This window comes from Schistocerca americana, chromosome 2 (assembly GCF_021461395.2).
Source record: "Schistocerca americana isolate TAMUIC-IGC-003095 chromosome 2, iqSchAmer2.1, whole genome shotgun sequence".
Taxonomy (NCBI): domain Eukaryota; kingdom Metazoa; phylum Arthropoda; class Insecta; order Orthoptera; family Acrididae; genus Schistocerca; species Schistocerca americana.
Window position 1 is genome coordinate 923,421,263 of NC_060120.1, and position 22,099 is coordinate 923,443,361.

The 22,099-nt window shown below is 41.7% G+C and overlaps 1 protein-coding gene across 1 annotated transcript in view; it reads right to left on the reverse strand.

Annotated features, from left to right (window-relative positions):
• LOC124594554 (UDP-glycosyltransferase UGT5-like) overlaps positions 1-21,363 on the reverse strand; it is a 114,419-nt gene extending 93,056 nt beyond the window's left edge. Inside the window, exons 1-3 of the mRNA XM_047132926.1 lie at positions 21,323-21,363; positions 20,795-20,981; positions 13,948-14,095 (exon numbers count right to left, since the gene is read on the reverse strand). Coding sequence (XP_046988882.1) covers positions 13,948-14,095; positions 20,795-20,981; positions 21,323-21,363 — 376 coding nt within the window. The remainder of the gene's footprint in view (positions 1-13,947; positions 14,096-20,794; positions 20,982-21,322) is intronic.
• Between the last annotated feature and the right edge of the window lie 736 nt (positions 21,364-22,099).

Sequence of the window (22,099 nt, forward strand, 5' to 3'; positions counted from 1 at the left end):
ACGCGTTACCGGTCCACAAAATATTGGCCGCATCGACACGACTATTTATCTTGGAGTATAGAATCTGTGAGACTGAGGGCGTACCATCAGACTGCTGGAAAAATATCCACACAGTCCCGAAGACAACAAGGGCACATAAGCGCGTTATAGCTGGCACAACCAAGTTTAACAGTTGATGCAGCTGTTAAGAATAATATACAGAAGAATGAAAAAGAAAAGTGAGGATCTATTAGATGATGATCAGTATGGCTTTGGGAAACGTAAAGGCACCAGAGGCGGTTCCGTCGTTGTAATTGATAAGAGTAGCAAAGCTGAAGAGAAATGAAGACACGCTCATAGGGTTTGTCGACATAGATAAAGCACTGGATAGTGTAAAATGGTGCAAGATGTTTGAAATTCTGAGAAAAAAAAGGAGTAAGTTATAGAGACAGACGGGTGATGTACAAGAACCAAGAGGGTATAGCAACAGTGCAAGGCCAAAAACGAAGTGCTTGCATTAAAAATGGTGTAAGACACGGATATAGTCTTTTGCGCCCGCTGTTCAGTCAGTACATCGAAGAAGACGACGTAGAGTGCGTCTAAAATTCAGAGGGAAAGAATATCAATGGTAAGATTCCTAATGACAATGCTACACTCGGAGAAGGTGAAGAACACCTGTAGGATATGCTGAATGAAATGAACAATCTAATGAGTACAGATTAGTTATTTAGAGTAAGCCCGAGAAGACAAAAGTAATGAGACGTAGCATAAATGAGAAGAACGAGAAACTTAGCATCAAAACTGGAGATCACGAAGTAGAATAAGCCCAATAATTCTGCCAGCTAGACAGCAAAATAACCCATGATGGACAGAAAAATTGGACTTAAAAAAGCGAACTATCACTGGCAAGAGGGCATTCCTCGCAAAAGAAATTTACTGATATCAAACATTGGCCTTAATCTGAAGAAATAGCTTCTGAGAATGTACACACATTGAATAAAATTTTTGCATCACCTCGGTTCCGAGAGTTCCGGAACCTGTACTGAACACTGGATAGAGATAAACGTAAACATTATTTCAACCATTTTAATTGCTCAAGAAAATCACATATTGCATGTCGTACCACCACACACCGAGACCTTCAGTGGTGGTGGTCCAGATTGCTGTACACACGGGTACCTCTACTACCCACTAGCACGTCCCCTTGCATTGATGAATGCCCGTGTTCGTCGTGGAATGCTATCTACAAGTTCATCAAGGCACTGTTGGTCCAGATTGTCCCACTCCTCAACGGCGATGCGGCGTAGACTCCTCAGAGTGGTTGGTGGGTCACGTCGTCCATTAACAGCCCTTTTCAGCCTATCCCAAGCATATTCGATAGGGTTCATCTCTGGAGAACATACTGGCCACTCTAGTCGAGCGATGTCGTTATCCTGAAGGAAGTCATTCACAAGATTTGCACGATGGGGGCGCGAATTGTCGTCCATGAAGACGAATGCCTCGCCAATATGCTGCCGATATGATTGCACTATCAGTCAGAGGATGGCATTCACGTATCGTATAGCGGTTACGGGACCTTCCACAACGACCAGCGGCGTACGTTGGCCCCACAAAATGCCACCCCAAAACAGCAGGGAACCTCCACCTAGCTGCACTCGCTGGACAGTGTGTCTAAGGCGTTCAGCCTAGCCGGGTTGCCTCCAAACACGTCTCCGACAATTGTCTGGTTGAAGGCATACGCGACACTCATCGGCGAAGATAACGTGATGCCAATCCTGAGTGGTCCATTCAACATGTTGTTGGGCCCATCTGTACGGCGCTACATGGTGTCGTGGCTGCAAATATGGACCTCGCCATGGACGTCGGAAGTGTAGTTGCGCATCATGCAGCCTATTGCGCACAGTTTGAGGCGTAACAAGACTGAGACTGCACGAAAAGCATTATTCAACATGATTACGTTACTGTCAGGGTTCCTCCGAGCCATAATCCGTAGGCAGCGGTCATCCACTGCAGTGGAAGACCTTGGCCGGCCTGAGCGAGGCATGTCATCAACAGTTCCTGCCTCTCTGTGTGTCCTCCATGACCAAGCAACATCGCTTTGGTTAACTCTGAGACGCCTGTATGCTTTGCTTGTTGAGAGCCCCTCCTGGCACAAAGAAGCAATGCGGACGCGATCGAACTGCGGTATTGACAGTCTAGGCGTGGTTGAACTACAGACACCACAAGCCGTGTACCTCCTTCCTGGTAGAATGACTGGAACTGATCGGCCCTCGGACCCCCTCCGTCTAACAGGCGCTGCTCATACATGGTTGTTTACGTGTTTGGTTGGGTTTAGTGAAATCTCTGAACAGTCAAAGGGACTGTGTCTGTGATAGAATATCCACAGTCAACGTCTATCTTCAGGAGATAAATTCTGCCGAAATTTTTACAAAGGTACAGACGGTGTTTAGAAAGGATAGATGGCATGCAACCGATGGTGGAGTGTTCGTCGCTCTTAGTAGTAGTTTATCCTGTAGTGAAATAGAAGTGGATAGTTCCTGTGAATTATTATGGGTGGAGGTTACACTCAACAACCGAGCTAGGTTAATAATTGGCTCCTTTTACCGACCTCCCGACTCAGCAGCATTAGTGGCAGAACAACTGAGAGAAAATTTGGAATACATTTCACATAAATTTTCTCAGCATGTTATAGTCTTAGGTGGAGATTTCAATTTACCAGATATAGACTGGGACACTCAGATGTTTAGGACAGGTGGTAGGGACAGAGCATCGAGTGACATTATACTGAGTGCACTATCCGAAAATTACCTCGAGCAATTAAACAGAGAACCGACTCGTGGAGATAACATCTTGGACCTACTGATAACAAACAGACCCGAACTTTTCGACTCCGTATGTACAGAACAGGGAATCAGTGATCATAAGGCCGTTGCAGCATCCCTGAATATGGAAGTTAGTAGGAATACAAAAAAAGGGAGGAAGGTTTATCTGTTTAGCAAGAGTAATAGAAGGCAGATTTCAGACTACCTAACAGATCAAAACGAAAATTTCTGTTCCGACACTGACAATGTTGAGTGTTTATGGAAAAAGTTCAAGGCAATCGTAAAATGCGTTTTAGACAGGTACGTGGCGAGTAAAACTGTGAGGGACGGGAAAAACCCACCGTGGTAAAACAACAAAGTTAGGAAACTACTGCGAAAGCAGAGAGAGCTTCACTCTAAGTTTAAACGCAGCCAAAACCTCTCAGACAAACAGAAGCTAAACGATGTCAAAGTTAGCGTAAGGAGGGCTATGCGTGAAGCGTTCAGTGAATTCGAAAGTAAAATTCTGTGTACCGACTTGACAGAAAATCCTAGGAAGTTCTGGTCTTACGTTAAATCAGTAAGGGGCTCGAAACAGCATATCCAGACACTCCGGGATGATGATGACATTGAAACAGAGGATGGCACGCGTAAAGCTGAAATACTAAACACCTTTTTCCAAAGCTGTTTCACAGAGGAAGACCGCACTGCAGATCCTTCTCTAAATCCTCGCACAAACGGAAAAAATGGCTGACATCGAAATAATTGTCCAAGGAATAGAAAAGCAACTGGAACCACTCAACAGAGGAAAGTCCACTGGACCTGACGGGATACCAATTCGATTCTACACAGAGTACGCGAAAGAACTTGCCCCCGTTCTAACAGCCGTGTATCGCAAGTCTCTAGAGGAACGGAAGGTTCCAAATGATTGGAAAAGAGCACAGGTAGTCCCAGTCTTCAAGAAGGGTCGTCGAGCAGATGCGCAAAACTATAGACCTATATCTCTGACGTCGATCTGTTTGAGAATTTTAGAACATGTTTTTTGCTCGAGTATCATGTCGTTTTTGGAAACCCAGAATCTACTATGCAGGAATCAACATGGATTCCGGAAACAGCGATCGTGTGAGACCCAACTCGCTTTATTTGTTCATGAGACCCAGAAAATATTAGATACAGGCTCCCAGGTAGATGCTATTTTTCTTGACTTCCGGAAGGCGTTCGATACAGTTCCGCACTGTCGCCTGATAAACAGAGTAAGAGCCTACGGAATATCAGACCAGCTGTGTGGCTGGATTGAAGAGTTTTTAGCAAACAGAACACAGCATGTTGTTATCAATGGAGAGACGTCTACAGGCGTTAAGGTAACCTCTGGCGTGCCACAGGGGAGTGTTATGGGACCATTGCTTTTCACAATATATATAAATGACCTAGTAGATAGTGTCGGAAGTCCAATGCGGCTTTTCGCGGATGATGCTGTAGTATACAGAGAAGTTGCAGCATTAGAAAATTGTAGCGAAATGCAGGAAGATCTGCAGCGGATAGGCACTTGGTGCAGGGAGTGGCAACTGACCCTTAACATAGACAAATGTAATGTATTGCGAATACATAGAAAGAAGGATCCTTAATTGTATGATTATATGATAGCGGAACAAACACTGGTAGCAGTTACTTCTGTAAAATATCTGGGAGTATGTGTGCGGAACGATTTGAAGTGGAATGATCATATAAAATTAATTGTTGGTAAGGCGGGTACCAGGTTGAGATTCATTGGGAGAGTCCTTAGAAAATGTAGTCCATCAACAAAGGAGGTGTCTTACAAAACACTCGTTCGACCTATACTTGAGTATTGCTCATCAGTGTGGGATCCGTACCAGATCGGGTTGACGGAGGAGATAGAGAAGATCCAAAGAAGAGCGGCGCGTTTCGTCACAGGGTTATTTGGTAACCGTGACAGCGTTACGGAGATGTTTAACGAACTCAAGTGGCAGACTCTGCAAGAGAGGAGCTCTGCATCGCGGTGTAGCTTGCTGTCCAGGTTTCGAGAGGGGGCGTTTCTGGATGAGGTATCGAATATATTGCTTCCCCCTACTTATACCGCCCGAGGAGATCACGAATGTAAAATTACATTAGAGCGCGCACGGAGGCTTTCAGACAGTCGTTCTTCCCGCGAAAAATACGCGACTGGAACAGGAAAGGGAGGTAATGACAGTGGTACGTAAAGTGCCCTCCGCCACACACCGTTGGGTGGCTTGCGGAGTATAAATGTAGATGTAGATGTAGATGAGTTCTGGGAACGAGGGTGATGCAAAACGTTTGGAGCACAGCATCGTATGGTAGTGTATCATGGACAGTGAAAAGAATTGGTACAGAATGGAATCGAAGGGTTTGAGATTCGGTGCTGCAGAAGAATATGGAAAATTAGATGGTTAGTTAAAGTCAGGAATGAGGAGGTTCTCCACAGAATCGGAGAAGAGAGGAACACGGAGAGAACACTAGTGCAAAACACTGACAAAAAATTAGGGGCATGAGGGAACGACCTCCATGGTACTAGAGGGGAGCTGTAGAGGCTAAAAACTGTAGAGGAAGAAAGAGACTGGAATGCATCTACAGGAAGTAGTCAAGTGCTACTCTGAGATGAAGAGGTTTGGGCAGCAGAGGAATTCGTGGTGAGCTACGGTTAGGACGACCTACATCCGCCCACTTTTTTAACTGCCTTTTAGTTTCTGACAGAAAGATATGCACGCAATACTCATCTGTAGTAACACGTCAGCCCACTAAATCAGTGTAAGTCTCCCAGAAGTGCAGACAAACATTAAAGATTGATTTAGAAAGTTGATTTTGGTGCACATTCAACCTACTTTGCTCAGATTTATCTCACAGTCAATTCTTTGTGTAAAATAGACAACAAGCTTTCTTCTTATACGCCTACTTCATCAGCTAATTCACACAGTTTTAATCACCAAATCACTCAGTATCACCTTTTGAACTTTCTTCATATTTTAATCTGTTAAAAAAATCTTTGGATGTCTTTCTTTGAATTTAGCCACACATCTTGTATGGATCCTACTTACTCACATGTCAGGTTATTTACTATTTTTGGTTGTCTTTTTCCTTAACTTTCCTTTATGCTGAGTGTTAATAGTCCTGCAGCATCAAATGATTTAACTGTACCCAGCAGTAAAAAAGAATCTCCGCCGGTGAGAATGTTTTGCATATTACCACTGCCGATTGGACATGCGCATGGCATGATATGTGAATCAGCAGCAGTTGGTTAGTAATAGTCTTGAAATGCACACGTAGCGAGGGGTGTGCATTTCGATATAACTGGGCTGCAACTACATCCTTCTCGAGATTGTGTTATGTACAGTTCATTTACTCGCGCCGTGTTTTCTGTATTACCTAAAGTTTCACTGTGAAGTAATTTATTATGTGATGTAGCCAGAGTGCCGGCCGGTGTGGCCGTGCGGTTCTAAGCGCTTCAGCTTGGAACCGCGTGAACGCTACGGTCGCAGGTTCGAATCCTGCCTCGGGCATGGATGTGTGCGATATCCTTAGGTTATTTAGGTTTAAGTAGTTCTAGGGGACTGATGACCTCAGATGTTAAGTCCCGTAGTGCTCAGAGCCATTTGAACCCAATGAATCTCAACCTGGCACCCACCTTATCAACAATTAAATTTTTTTTGATCATTCCACTTCAAATCCTTCCGTCCGCATACTCCCAGATATTCCCCTGTTTCCAGCTACGAGGCAGAATGTACACTCTCCTTAACCCTGAGTGCATGGATCAAGAAAAGGTAGTCGTAACGCAAAAGTAACGTGAACTCGGTACAAAAACCACACACATTACTGCACTGGTATTTAATGGAATATGCTCTCTGACGCCTGAGATGTTTGCGGTAAGTACAATATTTTATGCTCATATCAGAAGTGTTTATCTCCCAAGGTGTCGATCATGTCAGCCGTTTCGCCTTTACTGGGTCTTCATATGTTAGGAACATCTAGCACGAACAATAATATTCACAAGAACGGTGGCGCCAATTACGTAACTGCGATATTAGAAATTCCTATAGCAAACCTTCTTCCTCAAGAAATGGAATACGCAACCCTTTCAACTGACTTTCCAGAATTTTAAACACGAACAGCTGCTAGCACGAGTTTCTTAGAAGTAGATTCCTTAGGGGTTGCGAAGCAACTCAAATCACTCGATACGGGCAAGTCTTCAGGTCCAGATTGTATGCCGATTACTTTCCTTTCAGATTACGCTGATACAATAGCTCCCTACTTAGCAATCATATACAACCGCTCGCTCACCGATAGATCTGTACCTACAGATTGGAAAATTGCGCAGGTCGCACCAGTGTTTAAGAAGGGAAGTAGGAGTAATCCATCGAACTACAGACCTATATCATTGATGTTTGTTTGCAGTAGGGTTTTGGAGCATATACTGTATTCAAACATTTTGAATCACCTCGAAGGGAACGATCTATTGATACGTAATCAGCATGGTTTTAGAAAACATCGTTCTTGTGCAACGCAGCTAGCTCTTTATTCGCACGAAGTAATGGCCGCTATCGACAGGGGATCTCAAGTTGATTCCGTATTTCTAGATTTCCGGAAAGCTTTTGACACCGTTCCTCACAAGCGACTTCTAATCAATCTTCGGGCCTGGGGGTATCGTCTCAGTTGTGCAACTGGATTTCCTGTCATGAAGGTCGCAGTTCGTAGTAATAGACGGCAAATCATCGAGTAAAACTGAAGTGATATCAGGTGTTCCCCAGGGAAGCGTCCTGGGACCTCTGCTGTTCGTGATCTATATAAATGACCTGGGTGACAATCTGAGCAGTTCTCTTAGGTTGTTCGCAGATGATGCTGTAATTTACCGTCTAGTAAGGTCATCCGAAGACCAGGATCAGTTGCAAAGCGATTTAGACAAGATTGCTGTATGATGTGGCAGGTGGCAGTTGACGCTAAATAACGAAAAGTGTGAGGTGATCCACATGAGTTCCAAAAGAAATCCGTTGGAATTCGATTACTCGATAAATAGTAAAATTCTCAAGGCTGTCAATTCAATTAAGTACCTGGGTGTTAAAATTGCGAACAACTTCGGTTGAAAAGACCACATAGATAATATTGTGGGGAAGGCGAGTCAAAGGATGCGTTTCATTGGCAGGACACTTAGAAGATGCAACAAGTCCACTAAAGAGACAGCTTACACTACACTCGTTTGTCAGAATATTGCTGCGCGGTGTGGGATCCTTACCAGGTGGGATTGACGGAGGACATCGAAAGGGTGCAAAAAAGGGCAGCTCGTTTTGTATTATCACGTAACAGGGGAGAAAGTGTGGGAGATATGATACGCGAATTGGGATGGAAGTCATTAAAGCAAAGAGGTTTTTCGTCACGGCGAGATCCATTTACGAAATTTCAGTCACCAATTTTCTCTTCCGAATGCGAAAATATTTTGTTGAGTCCAACCTACATAGGTAGGAATGATCATCAAAATAAAGTAAGAGAAATCAGAGCTCGAACAGAAAGGTTTAGGCGTTGGTTTTTCCCGCGCGCTGTTCGGGAGTGGAATGGTAGAGAGAGAGTATGATTGTGGTTCGATGAACCCTCTGCCAAGCACTTAAATGTGAATTGCAGAGTAGGCATGTAGATGTAGATGCATCTGTAAGAGATACTCTGTTCACAGGAATATTCTACAGACTGCGTCCTTTGGAGACACGTACGTTTCATGCTACAATTTTCGATGCCCAGTTCAAGAGCATTCACTTTCATTTTTCCCATGCAGTGTCAGCTGCAACAGCGTAAATAACTAAGGAATATCGTTCCGAGCATGGGCAGATGGGTCAAGTGGCTCCTGAACGAAGAGCATCAGGTGTAACACAAGACGACTCTAACAAGCCCTCTGTTGTCCCAAAGCTCAGTCATGTAAGAAATTCAAAGCTCTCTTTCCGCGGCCAACGAGCTATACTAAGAGTTCCTTCAACGAAATTAGGACGGAACTGTGATCTTGTAAAGATCTGACTTGACAGTGCCACACCATTTTTTTGTTAGGGATTGCAAAAAGATACTTAACATGCTAAGCCTCTTCTGTCTCGTCGGAAACAGTGGCTGCGTTAACGAACTTGGTTGAGCCAGATAACAGAAGCTGACTGGCAGGATAATTCATTAAAGAGATAGTTCTATTTGTAGGGGGGGGGGGTGTATTTGGGGCAGGAGAAAACAGTGTGAGGTCATTGGTCTCATCGGATTAGGGAAGGACGGGGAAGGAAGTCGGCCATGTCCTTTCGCAGGAACCATCCCGGCATTTGCCTGAAGTGATTTAGGGAAATTACGGAAAATCTAAGTCAGGATGACTGGACACGCGATTGAACCGCCATCCTCCCGAATGCGAGTCCAGTGTACTAGCCACTGCGCCACCTCGTTCGGTAGTTCTATTTATGTCTATTGCTGTTGATCACTGGTTTCAGTAATCAGTTTTTTACTATAAATAAGTGGTTTTAAAGTACACTGTGATTTTTTAGTAAAATTTTTAATAGCTTTGCGTAACATTCATGACTTTATTATTATTATTATTATTATTATTATTATTATTATTATTATTATGTTACAGGCATTTAAGTTTTCTTTAATTAAGGTGGTCATTTTGAGAAAAACGCACTCAAAAGTTCAAAGTAACACAGAACTTTTACATTTTACATTTAACGGGACTTGTCCGTGAATACCAGGGGAAACCTTGAAAAAAAACCTGTTTTCTGAACAGTGTAACTCAAAGAATAAGATTTGTTAACCCATATAATGCTTACCATCTTTTAACGCATCTTTTGGGAACATTTATGTATGAATCATAGCTTTAGCTCTCACACTTTTTTTAATTCGATTTTTGTTGCAAATTAATAAATGGTGCTAATTATTTGTGTGCATCATAGGTACACATTACTCAAAATTCTTTCCCTGTAAGTTCTTTACATGATTATCTTTAAAGCAGGCTATTGAAAGGATGGTGCTGTCATAAACTGTGGCACAAAAAGACTGTAAGTATGATAATCAATTATTGGAAATAAATTCATGGTTTTTCTTCGAAAAAGCATTTTTTTTCAAATTAAAGTCACAAAAGTAGTCCACTTTTTAGTTAAGCATGTTTTAAGACAGTATACAAAATATCAGCTCTCTGTCTTTAATAGCTTTTAGTCAAAGTATACCAGACCATGAAATAATTTAACTTTTGGGAAATTCAAGTTAAAGTTAAAACTTGCTTTTTCTATTAAACTTGCATGGCAGTAAGGCATCCCAGGTCCATAGTCATCTTGTTTCCTATGTCGTTCTTCCTCGCTTCTCTTTTTCACACCATCTTCTTATTCTTGCTTCTTTGGTGGCTTCCAAAACAGTTTTTTTCTGATTCGAAGAGTCTCCTTCAGTGAATGGCTATTTGAGCTCTATGCATATTTAGTCCACCAAGCACTCCCGTCATAACATTAAGCATTCACACTGCACCGCCATTGAAACATAGAGCAGCATCTAGTATATATACTTTCAAAGTATCTAGTCCAACTAGAACAGTTTTTGGTATCTGTTTCCATATACAATTGCTGAAAGTTTCATTTGGATTTTGAGTGCTACCATGTAAACATTTCTCTAATAATCTTGTCACTAAGATCCCTACATACAGGTTTTATATCTTCCGTTATAGCAAGTGGCAAAGAATGTTTATGGTTGTAGGTCTCACCTTGAGTAGCAGCCCTCTGATAGCCACACCATAAATCACTGCCAGGTGGTCATCATCTGTGGAGGATTTATGGAAGAAAGTAGCCCATACTGCCTTTCATCACTCCCTCTAAGGCATTTTACTTTGTCATATGGCGTGTCCATAATACCGCAACCTGTCTATTTCTTCGTCTGTAAGCTAATCACATCCATTAATGCACTTACCATCAGCTAATTCAATTTCCTTCAAATTTCTAAGTTCCTCAATCTTGTACCTAACTTTTTCTGGACATGTCCAACACATTTACTTTTTTTTTTAATTTTTGTGTCAGCATAAGGTTTGGTTCACAATCATTTTGGTATCCTTTTGAGACTCCATCTCCTAGGTAAGATGTAAACATCGCACCATATTTCTCCACAGATGTGTGAAATATCTTCACAACACCTTCAGGTTCCATCCCTCCACTATAATGACTAAGATTATCAAACATTTATGACTTTCAGTTCCACTATTACAGCAATGGTTACGCTTGGTAATACATTCCACATCAGTGACTTTATCACTGGTCAAAGAGGTAGCTGTCACTACACCATTTAGGGAACTGTGACCTTTTCGTTGCCAGGATGAGTCCAGGGCTACAGACATACATTTATTGTCGTCATTCACGTCTACACTATCCTATCCTGAACAGTATATTTCATACTATCATTTGCTAGTTCTTGTACAGTCTGTAGAATAATTTTATTGTACCTGTCAAACCTTGTCGTGGGAGGTAAGTCCATAACATCACAGAAAATTTGTGCACTTGTATACCCTTCACCCATAAACCTAGCATAAGCAAGTTACATATTTGTGTTATACACTCTGTTTAGTTTGCCACAGGCAGAACCAAAATCGCTTAAATCACAAAAATTACAAACAATTCCCAATTTTGATGCACAACCTCTTCTAGCACGTTTCTCCTCAACTACCTTCACACCACTATTAACACATTCCTTACATTGCAAAGCTTTATTTATTAGTTAAGATAGAGCAGAGAGTTCGATAATAACACAACCTAAATCAATAGTTGGCGTCTCTATATTATCAACATTAACACTGTCAAGCCCATAGTCCAAATATTTCAATTTTAGCTTCGATGCACTTGGAGTAGTTGAAGCTGATTGAAGTGTTGTATCATGTTGTATTTCAGTATTAGCAGGGTTAACCCGTTTTTCATAAAATTTACGTTGTTTTACACTGAGCTTCTTAATTCTTTCCATCGCTTTCAAACGGAATTAGAAACTCGTGCACACAGTAAGAAACTCAGGTACACAGCTACTTCGTTGTTAACAAAATATTTTCCCCAAACTAACAATAAACAATGACTAAACTCTCTGTATAAGCAGAAGATAGTATTAGCCAACGTAAGGGACTAAAAGGTCATAAAAACGAAACAAATGAGAACAAAACTTTATTTTTAACAAAGCTGACTGTGTGACATGGGGACCTCGTGGTGCGTGCATCCGCTTTTATTTATAGTATGAAGGCTTTCACGACCGGATGACATATCTTCTGGTAAACCTTCCGGGACGTAAGGTCGTGGTCCATGAAACTCTTCAGCTCCTAACGTTTCGTCCTGAGCTGCTGCGCTGGACATCTTCAGAGGGGTCGGCAAGACTCACCGGAGGAGAAACACCCCTCTGAAGATGTCCAGCGCAGCTCTGTACGAAACGTTAGGAGCTGAAGAGTTTCATGGACCACGACCTTACATTCCTGAAGGTTTACCAGAAGATACACTTTTATTTACCTGTAATTTTGGTACTTTCTGTGTTCCATTTTCCTGGAGGTAAACTTATTCTCGTTCAGGAAACTATAGAGAATTTTTTTTAGGCAAATTAAAAAATCGATTTTTTGATAGTTATTCACGTACAAGCTCCCTTAAGAAACTAATTTAATGCCAAAACTCAGCTTTAAATGTCCTCTTCTAAATATCATAAAAATGTGCATCACAACTCTACAGTTTGATATCTTAAACCGGGCGTTTCCGACGCACTTCTGATTGTCTGAACTGCTCATGGCTCATCAGATTCAGGATCGGCAGCTGCATTACTTCTGGTTTCAATAACACGTTCAAGTGAACTTGAAGACATAAAACGTCGTCGAATTCATCCTTGCAGTATGGCCTGATGTTTCTGAAGCGATGTTCTTGACATTTCCTTGCCATTCCTTTTGGAGACATTTCATCGGGAAATGCATGACGTTCATCTTCTAATGGGGAAAGTCTGGTGCATGAACAGGTTCCCTGCAATGTCGATTTTGCAGTTCACTCTACCTCGGATCTCTATAAATTTTACTCACAGTGAGTGTACTGAGTTAGAAGGGGTATTTTCTTTGCATCATCGTTGTGAAAAAATTTAACCAGTGCTGTATTTTTACAAGAACTGTACATTTTTCAGTCTCAACCATCATAGCGGAATTAACATTAGTTGTTGGTGTTATTTTATCACAAGGAATTTTCTGAAAGGTTTACTAATTCTTCTTCAGGTAGATCTTCGTCTTCACTTTATTCGTAACTGCTTCAACATCTTTGAGAAAAATAATCTGAGTGTACATTATTATTGTAAATTATCTAAATCTGTCTTACTTAACATACCTAATACCTTATCTTCACTAATTTCTATTATACACACATATCAGTCAAGTAAAACTTCATCACTTTTAATTTTAAATACATACTTAACAAACAAGTCAGAAACAGACGCAATCAGGTGTGTTATTTGCATTGCTACCCACACTCGTTTACAAAAAGTAAATACAGAAACTAAATGTTCAAGATAAAAAAAACATTCATAATAAATAACTCTTTAAAAGAAATGCAAAGAGCTAGAGTTTGAATATCAGCAATATTACCTGATTGTAAACCTACGAAAGAAAAGAGACCTGCAGTTGAGGAAACCTTATTGCTGTCAGGAAACGTTCTTCTGTTAAGAGAAATCGGTAATAGCTGTCTTAGTTGCCGCTAGCATGCAGGACAGAATAATTTTCAAAGTGATGCGAATCAGCCAAATGCATTAATGGAAAGGGACGACTTGTCCACCTATTCATTTCTCCACAAGCGAGAAGAGGTACCTTTTTTCTAGGCTCGATATTTACTACTTTGACAGATTTGAGTGTTTTACCTTTTAGAAGTTGCTTTATTATCGATTGCAGCTTTCAGACGACAAAGTAAAGAGTATTAAATTGTAAAAAAAAAGAAAACCAATAGTTTTGGGGCAAACTACTTTTTAGACGATGGTGACAATTTTTTGCCGACAAGAAGTCCCATTTTGCTTTCCGCCCCACAAATATTAAAACTGTCAACCGATATAGTGAACTATCAATATTTTTGCCACAATAATATCGGTATCTTATATCAGTAATGATAGAATGTAAATAGAAATTTGCCCATTCTTAGTCCAGCCCGGACTAGCAGCGCACCGGCCCCTGCTGCACTGCTCTGCATGGGGCAACAAGACTCTCTGACGAAGAGAGCAATGGCGTCTACACTTGGGTCGGGCAGCGCGGCGCTCTCTGTTCGATGTGCTTTGGGCTCCTGGTAACTCTGACTGCAGTTAGGAGCAGCAGTCTATGGAAAGCGAACAGGTTTAATGGGACTGTGGAGTGTGTAGGTTAGTTTACTTGATCATCAACTTTTTTAGTTTTTCTTGTCATAGAAAATGAGTGAGGAACATACGGGTATACTACGAGTACATCAGATCACTCGGTCAATCTGGGAGCGATCTTGGGTGAGCTCCTAAGTTTCATGGAATAGCTTACGTATCTTCAAGAACATTTGTTTTAGTTTTTAGCAGCAATTCCACTTTAGACTACCATATGTAGAGACAAGGAAGACCAACTTTTGACACTAATTGAGGCGTTGACGTGGGGAAGGGAGTAACTCATGAGAAGCAAATTTGACAGGAGACACAAAAAACGGTTTCGACACTGAGAAATACGAAGTAATATTTACAAGTGGTTACACAAACTCCAAATTAACTTTATAAATATAAATTTAGCAATTTGTTACATTAGTGTAAGAAATATAATTATGGTGTACAAAGATTGAGGTAAAATGCACGACATCTGATGTCCATGCAGTCCAGCATCGTCAGGTGGGCCTTCAACTAACTGGTCACAGAGAAAGAACTGTAGAAGTGTTATTGAGAAATTTATACTCCCTTCAACGGTTCCATTTCACTGAACGAATCTTCTGTTTCTGTGATGGGCAGCTTATCCCTCGCAGTTCTAATCCAAGAAGCAGAACTTAACCTTCACCGGTGCTGTATGCAACAATGTGTCAAATACCGGGGTGAAATCATAGAAATCTTCCATTGTCGTCTTTACAACACTGAATGGTTGTATATTCTTTAATTCTCTAATCATGTCAGCTATTTTTCAGGAGTCATCGGTTGTGAAACCTTATTTTCTTCTCTATTATGCCGAAATCTCGGCTACAAGGCATGAACGAATGCCTCGACACTAGAAATTTCATAATGACCTTATCAACCATACTGTTTGTCAGTGCATACATTAAAGTCTTTGCCGGCCGGAGTGGCCGAGCGGTTCTAGGCGCTACAGTCTGGAACCGCGTGACCGCTGCGGTGGCAGGTTCGAATCCTGCCTCGGGCGTGGATGTGTGTGATGTCCTTAGGTTAGTTAGGTTTAAGCAGTTCTACGTTCTAGGGGACTGATGACCTCAGAAGTTAAGACCCATAGTGCTCAGAGCCATTTGAACCATTGAAGTATTTAAAACGATGCGATTTTATATTGGCAGATGCAGTTATCACATCACATCACACAGTCGTAATCAGTCAGTGACAGATATTTGTCTTCCGCTCAAAGCAGTACAGTCGCTGTTACGCAGTCTTCTTTGTTTTGTATGTACTATGTTCATTAAATCAAAAAGAAAATTACCCTAAGTAATACAATTTTGGTTCCAAAACTCCAAGCGCAGCTACTGTACGTCATTCTCTTGAAAACTACGGCAGTTATGTGAATCTTCAGGTTTTGGCGGCGCAAAGACTGTACCATTAAGTTTCGGGTGTGCAGCCGCAAGAAATCTCATTCTTCCAATATTTCGGCTGTATACCGTCCAGCAGCCACCTTCAGAGTAAGTCGCAAGACTGCCGCACAATTACTAAACCTGGTGTTACACGTAGGATGACTAAGGCACTTCTCTGCTCACAATTAAAAGTGTGATGAGCTTGAGTGAATAGAATGGTCCACACATAACTATATTACTTTGGGAGAGGAAAAGAGATGTCTACTTTCAATTCCTGCAACGTACTAGATGCTGAGGATGTCACAGTTATGTAACAAAAGCAAAGCTGATAAACTGCTGCGACAAAAAAGGGAGACGTGAATGCCGGAGCTGAAAAGACCTCAACTGATAATATTACGAGAACGATGGCGATAGCAGGTTTAATAGGAAAGGGAAATTGCTATAAGACTTCTCATGTTTTAATGGCTTCCACATAATGAATACATTTTGTGACGTAAAGAGATGCATAGAATACCTGGGATAAAGAAAGGACAGCAGTCGATTTTTTTGAAATAAAAAAAACAGCTGCAACATTTACAGATGTGACAACATACAGGAGCGAGACGGAACTGAATACAAATCATTTTTTAGTGGCAGTGATACAGGTTCAATCGTAATTGACCAAGTACATGACTTCTAAAAACCATGAGAAAATGAAATGGAAAATATATTTTCTAGAAGAAAATGCCATCAAGAAAATATACAGGGAGAGCCTGAATTAACTGTGTGCTAAAATATGAGGCCAGCATCTAGAGATGGAATTTAAAAATAGAACAGGAAACTGCAGAGACGCGCTAAAAATATAAGTCAAAGAAAGGACAAAAACAGAGATTGAACTACTGGAACGGCGATATAGATAGATTGATGAAGAGGATAAAAAAGGCATATTTGAAACGGTTACAATACAGGACAACTGAGAATGGAGAGGAATCTAAAATACTATCTAAACAAGCTAAGAAAACTGTGTTGGAATATTACTCAAGAAAGCTGTGAGCTACTCATTCTGTAAGTGGAAAACTATGTCCATGATAGACGGGAATTTGCTAATAAAACGATAAAGAACTTGAATAAAAGTATAAAAGATGATGCATTCAGCTCATAAGAAATCCATTCACATAATAATTTCAAACTACCTATAAATTTCATACAAATGTCATTTTTGGAGGTTTCAATAAAAAGCAGAACACCTCATAACGCTAGAGCTGACTGCTGTCGCTGTTGTGATTTTATTGACCAAACACGTGCTGCCATCACTATGTCCACTATGACTTCTCTGGCATTGCTAAGCGATAAGATGTTACAAAACTACCTCTAAAATCGCTTTTTCTTATTATATGGAACCAACTGCAATTACGAGTGCGCTTGCCTTTGTAGCTAAAACGTTACCTACGAGGAGGACATACATATTCTCACACAGTCTACATACGCCGTTAAATTTCTTCAGGCTTATGTGGCACAGTCGGACACCGTGGCACATGAAGAGCTGCCTGCTAACGGGTGATATTGGCCATCATACATTGTTCAATTCCGTTTCTATGTTCTCAGCTGAGTGGGGAAGGTCTGCAAAGGTAGCCATTCAAAGTTATTGCCCCTCAAAGTTACGAGTGGCACTCAGTGCCACAGTAATATTTTTCATGCTTACTGCATCGCTCGAGATCAAATTGAGAACTTAGTACAACTGACTAGACAACAACTCTCAAAAATGACTTACAGCTTCAATTAATAGCAGAACAAGATGCACAATACATTCAATATTCTATTCAAGAGTGCTGCAAATGATTGAATGTGTCTCATTACCAAGATTGAAAGGCGAATTAGAACAGCCAGACGCTGTGGCCGAGCGGTTCTAGGCGCTTCAGTCCGGAACCACGCGGCTGCTACGGTCGCAGGTTCGAATCCTCCCTCGGGCATGGATGTGTGTGATGTCCTTAGGTTAGTTAGGTTTAAGCAGGTCTAAGTCTAGGGGACTGATGACCTCAGATGTTAAGTCCCATAATGCTTAGAGCCATTTGAATTACAAGAGTCTATTTAATCAGAAAATGCAGTTGAGAATGGGCAATAGTTCAATTTTCACACTCTTTGCTGGTCACAGTTTTGTTATTGTAGTGAATATCATTAGTGCTGTGTTCGGCGAGTCGACTTCTGCAGATAACCTACTTGCTCATTGGTTACCCTCAGCTGGTTCAGTATTGAGTGGAACCGTATCATTTAACATCTGAGTTGAATAATAAGGACAAAAAATAATTGAAGCCACACTTACACAGTGGCACGACAATATTATTTTACTTGATTCTTGAGATAATACAATGACAGTGTGAACCATCCTACTCAGATGTGAGTAGTTAAAAGCACTCTCCAATCATTAATGTCTGATAGCTATGACGGTTTTAGAGATGGTAATGATGTCCTTCCTTGATGCTGCTGTGGAAACGGCAGCCATCACTATTCACGACGCTAGCATCCGTCTGATCATCATTACCACAGATGATACGTCTTAAATACTCGTGTTTTGTACTGCTGCCTTGTGTTTGTTTCTCTCTCACGGGTGACTTTTCACCTTTTGACACAGACTGATTCTTCAGCATTGTGTGTATTGTATGTGTTTTAGACCGGGGACCTAGAAACGACGGAAAGGTTTCGTCGCGCCCTAGCTCTCAGTGGTTCACAACCCCACAACAGGCCACAGCAGTCCACCCACCCCGCCCCGCTCCACACCGAAGCCAGGGTTATTGTGCGATTCGGCCACAGTGGACACCCCCCTCCCCCCCCCCCCCCCTCCAGAACGTCTCATACCATACAAGTGTAACCCCAAACATTTGCCTGGTAGAGTAATTATGGTATACGCGTACATGGAGACAGTGTTTGCGCATCAATCGCCGAAGTAGTGTAGCTGAGGCGGACTAAGGGGAGCCAGCCCGCATTCGGAGAGGCAGATGGAAAACCGCCTTGAAAACCATCTACAGGCTGGCCGATACGCCGGACCTAGACATAAATCCGCCGGGCGGATTCGTGCCGGGGTCCGGCACGCCTTCCTACTCGGGAAGCAGCGTGTTAGACCGCGCAGCTGGCCTGGTGGGCTACCTTCAGCATTAGGCCCACCAATCTGCCCCACAGAGAAGCATCCAGACCGGTCGCTTTTCCTTACACGTCTTAATCATTTGTATGGCTCATGTTCTCACAAAAATTTGGTATATTACTACTTTATCTATTTTTGTTACGGTTTTATCTGTCTATATTCAACAACAGTTTAAATGTTCAAATAAATTCTGTTAATTGATGTAATGGAATATTAAGTAACATTTTGAAGAAAATAATGTGATGTCATAGCAGGATTCTTACAATGTTTTCACTGCTATTTTCATAGGGAAAATGTTTCAAACAGTAACAGAGTTCTTAATACACTAATGGGGAAAAAATCGAAACACCAAAGAGTTGTGCGACGAAACGAAAGTTGATAGGCGTGTTTCTACATCTCAATGATGACGTCTACTCGAATTTCGTGCCAGTCGCAGACAAATGGCACCACTACCACGACTCGAATCAGGTTTGCTTTAAATACACGCTGTAACTGTCGTAAGCATTAGTAACCTTTGAGATTGGACGTGGTGAGTTGAAGTTACTCAAGAATACCTTTAAGGAGACAAACACGCCTTTATTGCCACCTCACTGAATTTGAATAAGGTCGTGTAATAGTGCTAGGAGAAGTTGAATGTTCCTTTTGCGATACTGCAGAAGGACTTCGCAGGAATGCACCCACTGTATATGATTGCTGGCAGAGGTGGTCACGAGAATGTACAATCGAAAAAAGACCAGACTGCAGATGGCCACGTGGCGCTACCGAAAGGGAAGACCATCATGTTTGGCGTATAGAGACAGACGCCCTGTAGCGTGCATTCCACTGACCCCACACCACCGTTGAGTTCAATGGGGTCAAGCGGGGGCTCATTAGAGGGCAAGGTGGTGATCTGTTGTATTTTCTGATGAAAGCTGGGTCTCAGTGCCAGTAACGGCGATGGGTTTGCTAGAAAGAGGCCGAGTTAGAGCCTGTTAGCAACCTGTGTGCTACACATACTGGACGTACACCTGGAATTATGGTTTGGGATTCGATTTCATAAGACAACAGAAGCACTCTCATAGTTATGCCACCCACACTGACTGCAAAATTGCACGCCAGTCTGGTAACTGAACAGCATTCCATGGGGTATTTTCCAGCAGTATAACCCTAGCCCACATAATGTCGTTGTAACCAGACATACTCCAAGGAGTATCGACATGTTGCTCTGGCCTGCTTGAGCATCAGATCTGTTTCCTGTCAAGCACATATGGGACACCATCAGACAACAACTCCAGTGCCATCCAGAAACAGCGGTAACTGTCCCTGTACTGACCGACCATGTTCAACAGGTATGAAACTCCATTTCACAAAGTGAAATCTGGCACCTGTACGACACAATGCATGCTTTAAATATTCTGGCGGTTAAACATGTTATCAATGTACTGGCATTTCACGTTTACAATGGCTCATCTCACACTTACATCAACCTGTGATCCAGTTATGTTAATCACTTAAATATGTTACCTAGACAAATGTTTTCCCGAAATTTCATTACTCTACATTAACTATTTTTTGGTTTTGCGATTTTCTTTACGTCACTGTACCATTCCTCAGTATTAGTTACAGTAAATTTCCCACTACATTTATGATATCTGTCAAATGATACGAATTAGAATATGATTTTTATGTTTGAGCTCTACATGTGTTTCACTGTGTCACAGATATGCTTTGCGTCGACTCTGAAGTAAAAAAATAGGTCTGAAACTATGTTCCGTACTTGCTTGCCGCAATCTATTGTCAGATTTTCAAAAGTGGTTCGAATGGCTCTGAGCACTATGGAACATAACTTCTGTGGTCATCAGTCCCCTAGAACTTAGAACTACTTCAACCTAACTAACCTAAGGACATCACACGCATCTATGCCCGACGCAGGATTCGAACCTGCGACCAGGCGGTTGCGCGGTTCCAGACTGTAGCGCCTAGAACCGCTTGGCCACTCCGGCCGGCTCAGATTTTCACATCAAAGATATTTTCAGATACAAATGCTGGTGCACTGCCACAGCTATATTTTTCATTCAAACTACTGCTGTTTAAACTACTCAGCTTTTATCCTCACTTTTATATCCTAAGAGGAGCTGGACAAGTCTGCGAAAAGATATGCACATAAGATAGACTGCAATGGCGGCAACCACAAGCATGAAGGCGACGACGTCCAGCAGTAGTCGCTGCCACCAGTGCAGGTCGATGGCGGCACTGCGCAAGTGCAGGGCCCCCTTGTGACGTATCACGTACTCCAGCCACCACACTGCGCGCTCCAAAGAGTCCACCCGGTGCTCACGGAATACAGACGACAAAGTTCTCATGCTGTCCCTGTACCTGAAAAAAGATACAGATCAGAAAATGACATTTCAGAATGAAGAATATGAGTATATTTGTCTCCTTCTGCAAATCTTTCATCTTGTTAAAATTCTACATCGATTTAGCAATTATGTTCACCCTTAGAATAATTGAACGCTTAATCGAATATTCCTTCAAACAGAAACAAATGTAGTCGTGATTGTCATTGTTTCAGCGATATATTGAATTCAATCTGCACGCACTGAACTTATAACGATCTTCATTGCTTTATAAATTTCCTATGTGCCCTTTGTAGTAGTGCAAGGAATAATCGTAATACAAATCATAATGTTTATGATGTGTTCTCTGCTCAGGCTTACATTTTTGTTACAGAAATCAGCCTGACTTCATCTTTGGTCATGCTCTACTTATGAGAAAAATTTCCAGTTACCCAAGACATATTATTGACTTATTAAAGCTGAACAGTTCTGAGTGGTGACATTGTAATCACGTATTACTGGCTGTAACTTCTCGCCACATCTATCTTTCGTACCAAATATTAGGATTATTCAGTTTGGGTATGGTACATGCGATGCATAAGGCTGCAACTCACGTTGATTTTGAGTCACGTTTGGTCTCTTTCGTCACTTGACAGAAGTGGTAGAGACTGGTGAAAGCATTGTACAAATTTTTCTGTAGTGTCACCTCTAAAATTTTTGTTTGATCTTGCCCAGAAACTTAATCATGTTTCACAGGAGAATGCACTGCCACAGACAGCTCAACATGGATTGTAACAACGTGGTCAGTTAGAGTCCCTACCTGTAAAACGTGTTGTTACAGTGTCAAGAAGGCATAGCTAAATGGCTACATATGTATACAAACAACGGAAATTCCTCTTTATTTCCAGATGGAGATGGATGGAGATGGAGAGGGTTTTAAGGGGGCACGGCGGCAAGGTCTTTAGTGCCCGCTCAGTGACAGATTGAGATGGGTGTCAAGAAAAGACTCAGAACAATAAGATAAAACAGAACGTAAGACACAGGAAACTAGCTTGGAAAAATATGTGCCTACCCACACCGAAGCGTGGGGCGAAGCATGCCGCCAGCAGTACAACATGGACAACCCAGCAAGAAAGTGGTAGAGGGAGCTAAAACAAT